Source organism: Triticum urartu, chromosome 6A, assembly GCF_056163025.1.
Source record: "Triticum urartu cultivar PI428250 chromosome 6A, HENAU_Tu73, whole genome shotgun sequence".
In the NCBI taxonomy this organism is placed as follows: Eukaryota; Viridiplantae; Streptophyta; class Magnoliopsida; order Poales; family Poaceae; genus Triticum; species Triticum urartu.
The window spans coordinates 523,233,490-523,244,354 of NC_141878.1; the positions used below are offsets into that span (position 1 = coordinate 523,233,490).

The 10,865-nt window shown below is 52.1% G+C and overlaps 1 protein-coding gene across 1 annotated transcript; it reads left to right on the forward strand.

Moving 5' to 3' along the window:
• Window positions 1-337: 337 nt before the first annotated feature.
• Window positions 338-2,299, forward strand: LOC147966054 (uncharacterized). The gene is made up of 6 exons (XM_087530704.1): window positions 338-682; window positions 767-1,065; window positions 1,144-1,408; window positions 1,528-1,665; window positions 1,709-1,949; window positions 2,130-2,299. Exons 1-6 carry the CDS (start codon window positions 338-340, stop codon window positions 2,297-2,299), a joined length of 1,458 nt encoding a protein of 485 aa, XP_087386830.1.
• The last annotated feature ends 8,566 nt before the right edge of the window (window positions 2,300-10,865 follow it).

Sequence of the window (10,865 nt, forward strand, 5' to 3'; positions counted from 1 at the left end):
CTTACTTGTTGGGATTACCTCTGGCCGGTGCTGCCATAGGTCCCTTAGAGGCAGAATCTGGGTGGCAAGCAGCGATGCAGACCCATTTTTTGGCTGCAGTCCCGACTGCTAGGGCTATAGACAACGATCCTCATGGACCTCTTTTTAGATGGTTGAGCCAGTTTCAGGTAACCATCACGACCACTTAAACAAATGTTGTTTTTTAGTTGTCCGATGTTCATACAATTATTACGTTTCTATGTAGATTGTCTCGTTAGGACATCCCGACGTTTAGTTGTCGGAGGCACAGATTGACCGGTCCCTAGAGGCACATATTCTTTGGCTGTTCGGCAAGACAATGTTTACGGAGAACCACGTGACCACTGTCGATGCACGACTCATCGGTATTGCACGAGAGATAGCTGAAGCACGTTGCCCTACGGATATTCTACAGAGGAGTTTTGGTTCTGCTGTGTTAGCGACTATGTACAGAGGCCTGTGCAAAGCTTGCTTGTTGAAGTCTAGAAAATCTAGTCTTGTTGGATGTCCATTATTGTTGCAGCTTTGGTCATACGAGAGGTTCCCTATTGGACGACCCTATGTCTACATTGATAAACCTTTTGGTTTGGAGGACTTAGCTGGGACTTATGTGCCTGCTATCGGCGACTTACCTACTATGGGATCTGTTTGGACACGGCGAGAGGTACTTTTATATTAAGTAACAATTAATTCAATTATTTCTTGCCATTCAATAGTATTACTAATGCTTATTTGTTGTCATGCACAGAGACAATTTGCGCATACTCAGGTTAGGGGATGCTACCCGTCCTTCATGGCGCAGTTTGATAGTTTGCACGAGGATCAAGTTATTTGGGAGCCATACTCGCCTCAGGCTATATCATCGAGGTACCCAGTTGGGATTTCTGGATTGTGCACTAGAGATCGGCACTTTTGGATGACCAAGGCCAAGTTGGTGTTCGACGTGACGGTTGAGGAGATGTCTCTTCATAGGGTGATGAGACAGTTCGGTCTATATCAACAGCCTGAGATTCCAGATATTCCACACTTGCCAGACCACGTGCACAAGTAAGTACTAATACTATTTTAGTTGGCAGCTCTGCATTCATAATATACCTAATCATGTATCGCGCATGTCAATCTCAGGGACAGTCGCCTAGGAGGAAACAAGTCCATGGCTTATTGGATTCAGAGCATTACCCCTTACGTTGACGAATGGACTACCGCTGCGACAAATATCTGGGGTGAGGTTCGGCCCTTTAACTGGGAAATGTTCGGGTTGTATCTGCAGCGTTACCGGCATACAACGAGGATCTACTTGGTTCCATCAGCTGCTCCTGATCAGATCGAAGACCCTCTCACCAGCGATATGTACCCAACTGCCTCTGTTGTGGGAACCAGACACCACGCGGTAAATGCCTTGGTTCTCATATGTTAAGTCTTTTGTTAATCTGGACATATTCGCTTGGTTGTCTATTCATGGTGTCTATCATACAACAAGGATATAATTGGTTCACTCTTTGTGTACAGGGTGACTTGACACTACAGGCGCGAGAGGAGGTTTCCGCTTTAATGCGGCGCTTTCAAAGGGGAGAAACTATCCCACCGCGAGAGGGCGTCTCATGGTTGAGGCGTCTTGATGACAAGCTACGCGGTATTTACGCAGCTGTTACGTGTAGACGGACTTCGGATGTTGCACTTCCTCCTCCAGCACATCGTCCGCCACGTCCCTCTGTACAGCATTCAGAACCACGACCCTCTGTGCACCGTTCAGAACCACGACCCTCTGCGCACCGTGCAGAACCTCATCCTTCACAGCCAGGGAGATCTTCCTGGCATGAGCCACCTCCTTCACAGCCAGGGAGCTCTTCCTAGCATGAGCCACCTCCTTCACAGCCAGGGAGCTCTTCCTGGCATGAGCCACCTCCTTCACAGCCAGCGAGCTCTTCCTGGCATGAGCCACCTCCTTCACAGCTAGGGAGCTCTTCCTGGCATCAACAGATGAATCTAGGTAAGACTACTCACTACATTCTTTTGAACAATGTAGTAATCGTTCTTGCATTCTCAGCAGTCACTGATGCTTACTGGTGGTGCTTCGTTCATGCATTTGTATCAATTTTACTTTACCGCAGGCGGCAACCATTCGCAACCGTTCATGCATTCAGAGCAGTCACCGATCCTTAGTGGTGGTGCTTCGTACTTTGAGGGCGACCGCGAGGATGATGACCAAGCTACAAACATTTATGGCTTCTCGCAGACAGTGTTTCACACTCCACCACCACCACCGACGCAGGAGACATAGACCGTGACAGACGAGGTTAACTATGGTCGTGGTTATCGCGAGCCTCGTCCACCGCCTCAGCGCTTATCGCCTTCCGGTCCTCGTCCGAGGAAGACCCAGACTCGTCGTCGTCCCCCGCAGTGATATGCTTATCTATCTATGTATGACTCATTATCTATGTTAGTTTCAGACTATTCGCAGCTGTGTGTCAGTATTTATGTATGAGACATGCTTCATGTATGTGTTACTATCGCACTTGCTTCTATGTGATCAGGAGATATATATTATTTTATGTATGCGAGAGACATATTACTATTAATTCGCATTCTTATTTCAGTTACATTTCCAAATAGACTACAACCGATAATTAAGATACAAGTACATCTGAATTAAACGGTGCGGCTGAACTTGTGCAATACATCTTACATACTACAAAATGAAATTCAGATAGAACATAATGCCCTACAATAATACAATACAAACTAATAATGCAAATACATCTGAATAAAACGGTACAACTGGAATACATCTTACATACTACATGAAGTCATCATCGTCATCCTCTGTTGATGCAGCACTCTTGTCCTTCGACGATGCGCTCCTCTTGCCCTTCGTCGATGCAGAACTCTTGCCCTTGGTCGATACAGAACTCTTGCCCTTCGCGGATGCAGAACTCTTTCCTTTGGACGATGCAGAACTCTTGCCCTTCGACGATGCAGAACCCGGAAGCGGCAGCATGAAGATATCATCGCCGTCCTCGCTCTCCTCAGTCCATAAAAATGGATGCTTTTCTGCAGTCCTTCTGAAAGTTTCACTCTTTGGCTCCACCACCTTCTTCAACCTTTCATGCAACCTAAGAAGTTCTTGACGTACCTCCTCATAGGTCCTTTCAGGCCACCCAGACCTACATAATTGGTGAGCCAACTCATTCATTATGGTGTCACTACCGGTGAGTTCGTCCCATGGAACTATCCTATTGTCCATCCTGAAATCGGTAGCTAGACTCAGCAGAGTGCTGCTCATCTCAGGGTGAAAACTACGATCGAATGGATAATGGGACATCTCGACTGCACTACACTGGAATGCTTATCCACCTCCGCCTGAAGTGGGTTTTATAGATACAGAGGAGAAAATGGCGGGAAAGAATAACTGCGGTATGGCGGGAAAGGGTTGGCGGCAAGGGATTGGTGGGCAAATAAGGCGGGAAGGGATTGGCGGGCAAATAAGGCGGGAAGGGATTGGCGGGAAAATAAGGCGGGAAGGGATTGGCGGGAAAATAAGGCGGGAAGGGATTGGCGGGAAAATAAGGCGGGAAGGGATTGGCGGGGAGGGGTTGGCGAGAGACGGGTGGCGGAAACATATGGCGGGAAGGGGTGGGCGGGAAACGGGTGGCGACAAAATACATTTCAGCATGAGCCATGCAACTTTGGCCTAGGGTTGACCAAAAAGTGACTTTTCGGCCTAGACTAGACCAAAAAGTCTATTTCGTCCTAGAGTTGACCAAAAAGTACCTTTTCGGCCAGGGGATGGCCGAAAAGTACTACTTCGGCCTAACTGTGGCCGAAAAGTACTACTTCGGCCTAACTGTGGCCGAAAAGTACTACTTCAGCCTAACTGTGGCCGAAAAGTAGTAATGGCCGACGGGCTACTAGTTTTGGTTTTTTTGCATTACGTCCTATAGTTTCCGAAATTGCTACAAAAAATAACATAGTTTTGAAAAAAAAATCCGTGCTGCGTCGCCGACGGTCCTGTCCCCTCTGCGGCCGGCAAAGACGTCGACGGCCAAACCTCCGATCGACGGCCAAAACTACGGCCACAACACGGGCGTGGTGGCGGCCATGTCGAGAAGTGGTTTGGTAGGGACGGCCGGAGGCTGCGCGGTGAGGAGGCGGCCGGAGAATAGCGGCGGCGCCGGCGGCAGGGTGGGGCGAGAGAGAGAGAGAGGGTGGAAGCGTTGGGAGCGGAGGGACTGCTAGTGTCCCCGACAGGCGGGCCAGGGGGGGACAAGGGCGTGCGTCCAAGCCGTCCGCGCGCGTCCGTTTCACCCCAAACCGAGCGCAAGTTTGGGCCAGGGATGGGTCGAAAATGGACGGAATCCGGACATTTGTCCGCTTGAGGCCATGCGCTGGGCTGCGCTATTCGTCCGTTTTACCCCAAACGGACGGGGGCGGACAGGATAGGGTCGCGCGGTGGAGTTGGCCTAATGAGAAACAGTACAGATCTAACGGCAATAGTATACTTGCTCACTCAAAGCCAGCTTCACCGTGCGACCCCAAACGGATGTCTATTTTGTCAGATTCTGTCCGTTTGGGTAGGACAATGGGGTCGTGTCCGGGCGTATCCTGGGATGCGGTGGCCGTGCGCTTAGCGCGCGGCTGCATCCGTTTGCCCCATCCTATCCGTATCTAATTTTTTTAAAGAACAACTTTCAAATGTCAAGCCCTAGTTCATCAGGCCAGCGGCCCAGTTCATCACACCGGCAACAGAGCCAACGGCCTACACGTCCATCGCCGGCATCAGCCAGCGGCCGGCAACATAGCCAACCTCCAAAAATGAATAGTTGTCCTCGTCGGCAACACAGCCGGCCTCCAAAATGAATGTTTTTCTCGCCGGCACACTGCCAGTGGCCTAGCGGGCGGGCGACACCCATGCCAGCCTCCAAAAAAGAACGGCCACGGCCGATCGGACGACCTAGTTCAGACCTTCGGCGTAGAGCATCTCCTTCTGCCTGGCCTCGAACCAAGCCCTCGTCTTCCCGCTCATCTTTGACAAGTCCACGCTCATGATCGCAAGGGCCTCCTCCTTCGCTTTGGTGGCGGCATTGGTGGCCTCGATGTCGAGCTGCCTCTGCCTGGCCTTGACGTTGTCGGCCTCGATGTCGAGCTGCCTTTGCCGGGCCGCCTCCTCCATGTCAAGCTGCCTTTGCCGGGCCGCCTCCTCCATGTCGATCTTCCTCCTCTTGGCCGCCTCCTCCATCTCAAGCTTCTTTCTTTGAAGGTCTAGGTATTTCTTCATTTGCTCGTCCTTGCTTTGCCGCTTCTTCTCGTCCCTCACATCCTTTTGAGACATCATGCCATCAAAGTGTCATGCAATGCCATGGATGAGGCATCATGTACGTCGTCAACCTTGGAGTTGGTCTTGCCCCTCGGCCTCTTCAACGCCTCGCCATCTCCACCTCCGGCGAACTTGGCCGTCTTCAGTCCTCTCTTCCTTTGTAGTTCACGGTATTGGTCCTTGAACTTAGGGCAATTGTTGATGATCGTCGAACAATGCGTAAGAGTGAATGGCTTGTCATTGTGCCGGGCCTTGAATGCCTCCAAAGATTGAAATGCCTACATGACATGATCAACAACAAGTGAACATGCAAACATATACACGGCCGAAGTCTCATGGCCGTAGCAAGGAAAGGGCTAGGAAGAGGAGAGCATACCATGTCCCCAACACCGAGACCACTCACGGGTCGTGCTTCAACGCTCTCAAATGCGGCGCAATACTTGTCGCACACTTGTTGGATGAACAACCACCTCTTTTGAATCGAGCCGATGCCACGGTTGCTTGTAATTTGGTAGGGCTCAAACATCTTCCTTTCATGGAATGTTTTGTGGACTCTCGTCCAAAAAACAATGCCCTTTTTTTTGCGCGCCGGTCCTCGATTCTTGGCTAATCTCCATCCAAGCTTGGCATATCAACTTGTCCTCATCTTGTGTATATGAACCCGTGCGAATGCTCTTCCTCTTCTTTTGTGCTTCCGCTCTTTGGGTGAGCTCGTCGATGAACAATGGCTCGCCACTAATACCAACGTCATTGCCTTCTTCCTCATCACCATCACCTTCGACATAGATGCCATCGTCTTCATGCCACGAGTCACCATGGTCGTAGTCAGCACGGTCGTCGGCCTCTTCATCGGGGACATACTGGGCGCGGCCATCCTGACTTTGGGTCTCCTCGGGGTCGTAGTCACGGCCATGCCCACCCTCGAAGATCACGTCCTCCATGTACTGGTTGTAGAAGGGGTCATCGACCGTTGGTGTTGGTGTTGGCATTCCGTCAAACAAGACGCGGGGGCCGGCATGGTGCCCATGAACTGTGCGCGTGCTTGCTTTCTTTGCATCTCGACCGACGGCTGGCCGCTGCTGCTTGACCCAGGCGTGACGTTGAGGTCGATGACGGCCGCAGGGCACGGTGTGGACAACGCGAACAAGCCCACATCAGGCGACCCCGAGAAACGGGTCTGGCCGTCGTGCCTTGGCGGACGACAGCCGGGCGACATGGGCACGGTCTGCGACTGGCAGTGCGGAGGTCGGGCGACCGACGAGCCTGTGCTCGCCGGGCCGACGACCGCTGTAGGGAACCCGGCCGGACGGCCCATGCCAAGCATGAGGAGGGCGTGCGCTTTGTTGATGATGTCCTCCTCGTCGACCGTGGCCTTACGCCGTGTGGCCTCCATTGCATCACGCTAGGCGGCGAACTTGGCCGCGGCGGTATTGACCTTGACGACTGCTCTCCGTTCCCTCATCTTCGCCGATTCCACGTCCAGCTTGGCAATCTCCTCCGGTGTGCACTCCGACCGCGGCTTCCTTTGCGCCTTGCCCGCCTTCTTCTTCACCTTTGTGGGCGGGTCGATGGCCATGTCGTCGGAATTCGGCGGGGCGTCGGCCATGGACGGGGGAGAGAGGGGGCGGCGAGAGGGACGTGGGAGGGTTTGGGGAAATGGCGCCAAATGGGGCGGGGGGGGGGGGTTGGTTTCTCCCACGCGCAAACTTGGGACGGTGATGGGTCGAAAGCGGACACAAAGCGGACAAAAGTCCTTTTGCGCCCGCGTGCTGGGCCATCTGGTTTGTCCGTTTTACCCCAAACGGACGGGGCCAGACATGATAGGGTCGCACGATGGAGTTGGCCTAAGAGAATCTTGCACCCGGGCTCCCCGAACCCGCCCGGGCAGATAGCAAGTCCTTGACAGGTAAAAAAGTAAACCGGCTTTAGATGTTTGGACTGTTCGACATCACTCATGTTCAGCTCAAATTTGAAACAAGTTTATGAAAGACCGGACCCCCCCGGTGGCCCACCATGGCCCGCGCCAACCCCACTCCATCGACACTAAAATTCTCATTCGGAGTAAACCCTAGCGCCACTTCACTCTCACGACGAAGAGACTCTGCTTTACGTCGATTCCCCTTCACTCCTCGTCGGTTCCCCTTCCCCTCTCCGTCCCAATGTCAAGCACCGGCAGCGGCAGCGGTGGAAACGATGGAGCCAACCACTGCCACGACGACGACGAGGATGCCTTCGTCCGCAAGGCTGAGGGCAACAAGGAAGAGTTGTCCGTCTGAAATTGCAATATAGCGATCGCCTATCGACACAGAAGGCATCTCCGGCTCTGCTCTGTCCCCAGTCGCCAGCAACCGCAATGTGTACGTCAGCGTGGGCCACCCTGCAACATGCGCATCACCGCAAGGTTGGCCCGCTCCACGCCGTTGATCCCCCGCCCTCCTACTCGTCCGGACATTGCTCCTCAACGACATTGGTGGGTGCTTGTGCCCGCGTCGTCGACGCTGGAAACATGGACGCCCGAATCAGAGGTGCACGACACCCACCGCGAGAGGCAGTGGGTAAGGGAGAGGGTTGCGGCACCAAAAGCGCCGGACAGTCCTCGCGCCACCGACGCGGACTATCGGCTTTGCCTGATGAGGAGGAGCTCCTAGCGACCGTCAACCGCTGATCACTGACGACGGCAGAGATAGACGTCTGCCGGCTTCGTCGGAAGAATGCCAAGGCCCTCCAACTAGGTATCGAGCAATCAAAGAAGGAGGCGACGACGGCCGCGAGAGCGGCGAAAGCTCATGAGGCAGCAGAACCACGTCGTGCGGAGGATGGTCCACTTCTTGTTGTCCTCGCGTGACAATTTCAACATCACTTACGACTCCGACGACCACCCTCATCCCCCTCTCGCCGTTGATTCCTAGACGGACGGCTACAACCGCATCGGTGGCCGGAAGGGCAAAGGACGAGAGAGAAGTGTTGAAGAAGCTCTACCCTCTTCGTCTTCATTTCAGGTTTTAGTAATTTTAGTTTAGAACTATGATGAGCTGTGATGCTCTTTTGGGCTGGATTGTGTGGATTTTATGTCTGTTTCCTGTATGTACGTTTAATTTCGTTGATCATCCACGTACTATCTTCCATGTTGCATTCGTCGGCAATGATGCCCTGTCTACGTACTATCTTCCACGTTGTATTCGTCGGCAAGGGCGCGCTTGCTGGTACAACTAGGAAATTTTATAAACGAAAACTAGACCAATATCTTTTGCTAACCCAGCTGAGATTTAGGTCAACTCCAACACATGACACCATTTCATCTGTTTGGATCATTCGGATAAAAAAACTGGCAACGAGGGTACCCAAACGGACACGGTCGTCCGCTTAGCCCACCCAAACGGGTGTCCCATGAATCATTGCATTGTTGTTGGCATTATAGTACCTACAGCCGTGATGGGCAAATTCAGCCCCTCAAACGCCCGCGGACGCGCCCGGCCGCGTTCGCGGACACTAACCACTCACATCTCAAATAATGCAATTGACATCTCGACACGTCAATTATCATATCTCAAATCCATATAAACTCATGCAACTACGTCGATGCACACACATCATTCGGTAACTCCATCACTACTAACTAAACATGGCATCGGACTATCAAAATTTGAAATGCTTGGCTATGGTGGAGATCATCAACGGTTGCCCTTGCCCTTCTCGGCATCCTTGTCATTCTTATCGCGGAAGTACCGGTCAAAGACGTGATACGGATCGAGACAGATCTGCTTGTTGCCGGAGCTTTCCTCGCCGTCGTTGTCCTCCTCCTCCTTCGGTGGCAGTCCGGCAATGGCATCGCATCTTCCGCAACACTCTGTTCCCACGCATTGGCGACAAGGACAAGGTTCATTCCTATCTAGTCGACATGCTGCTCCTGTGGGCGGAGGCACGTTCGTCTCAGACTCAGCCACTTGATGTCTCACACATCATGTGGTGTGACCTTCGGTTTGCAGTGTTCACCCGCAAGGTACCTATCTATGGACCGTACCTGTTTCTGTTGCTCTTCACAACTTGGGAGAAGATATACCCTGGTGATGACTTCCTCGCTCCAGACTGGATTCGGCATGAGTCCATTAGTCTCCGCATCAAGCCCAACTGGGCCAACACTACTACCCGTGCCGATGCATCTGCTGCTAGGAGGGGTGTTGGTGAGGAGGAGGCTGGTGCAGAGAATGTTGCTGAGGACTGTGCTGCTAGGTCTTCCACACCTTCCTCTGAGCCGTCGTGGGCCAAGAAGTTAAAGGACAAGATGAAGGCTCTCTTCTGCATGCAGGCGAAGGGACAGTACATGACTCACGTGGCAGACAATGAGAGTCGCCGCCGCGACAAGAAGGTCATGAAGCTCTTTGGAGAGGATCTATCTGGTGGTTCTGAGGATTCCATCACGCCAGAGGCTGCATGGATGGCGAAGCAGGGATACAAGTGGACTAGTTCTGAGGAGGACATCGAGGAGACCGTCCCCGCCGCTGAGTCTGACGAGGAGCACGAGGAGCAGTGGGATGACTTCGCTGCCTGAGCCACCCCATTTGTGTAGGTGTCCTCTCTGCCTTTTTGGCGTCTCGATGCCAAAGGGGGAGAGAGTGTAGGGATTTGCGTTGTGTCGTGCTTGGTGTGTTTGCGGTGTGTTTGCTTTGTCGTTTGAACCTTGTTTGCTTTGTTTGGTTTGTGCCCTCGAGACTTATCCTTCACATGGTGTAAGACATATGCACTCTATTCTATCTTAGTTAACTTGTTTGTGCTATCTTGTCTAGTGTTAGCCTTACTTTTGCAAGATATGCCTTGTCTCTATAATATAGGGGGAGTTTTGATCCTAGTATGTGTGTCGTGCAGTCCAAAGTACACATCTAGTTGGCACACATCTAGGGGGAGCCCATCTATATTCTAGAGAGGAGGGGTTTGCATTTGCTTAATATTAATTCCCTTGTGCAAATCCCGTATTGTCATCAATCCATCAAAAAGGGGGAGATTGTAAGGGCATATTTATCCCTTAGGTGTTTTGGTGATTGATGACAATGCGTTTGCGGACTAATCGTGTGCCTTGAGTTTCCTAGACGTTTCATCGCTAGGCACTAGACGGTTTGGTGCCCCTCGAAGACTGTTGAAGACGGCGTCTTTTCTACGTTTCTTTTTGGTGGACTTGAGTCGTAGGAAAACCGTACTATTAAGAGGGGGTCCGCGTCGGAAAGGTTTGGGTGGAATCATCACGTACACGTCTCTTTCTAGTCCCCTCCTTTCCCCTGCACCTTGGAGCACTACAAAAAAAGACACATCCGTGACATTTTGGGCCGAACGAATTTTTTTCCTGTCATACATATGACACTTCTATGACGATAATTGTGACAAAACCCGGTATCATCATAGATGTGGTGGGCTCCTACTTCTATGACAAAAAATCATGACAGAAAATGGGCTTTTCGTCCTGGGCGGGCCGGAGACGCAGCTGCATGACATTCTTTGGGCCGTCCATGATGGGAAAAACCATGGTAGAAGCGAGGGGGAG

Excerpts from the sequence above, each read along its gene's own strand:
- LOC147966054 (XM_087530704.1), top strand. The coding sequence starts at position 338 with ATGTTTACGGAGAACCACGTGACCACTGTCGATGCACGACTCATCGGT. Across the intron at positions 1,066-1,143 it reads TTGCCAGACCACGTGCACAA|GGACAGTCGCCTAGGAGGAA; the intron begins GTAAGTACTAAT and ends TGTCAATCTCAG. Across the intron at positions 1,666-1,708 it reads TACGCGGTATTTACGCAGCT|CACATCGTCCGCCACGTCCC; the intron begins GTTACGTGTAGA and ends TTCCTCCTCCAG.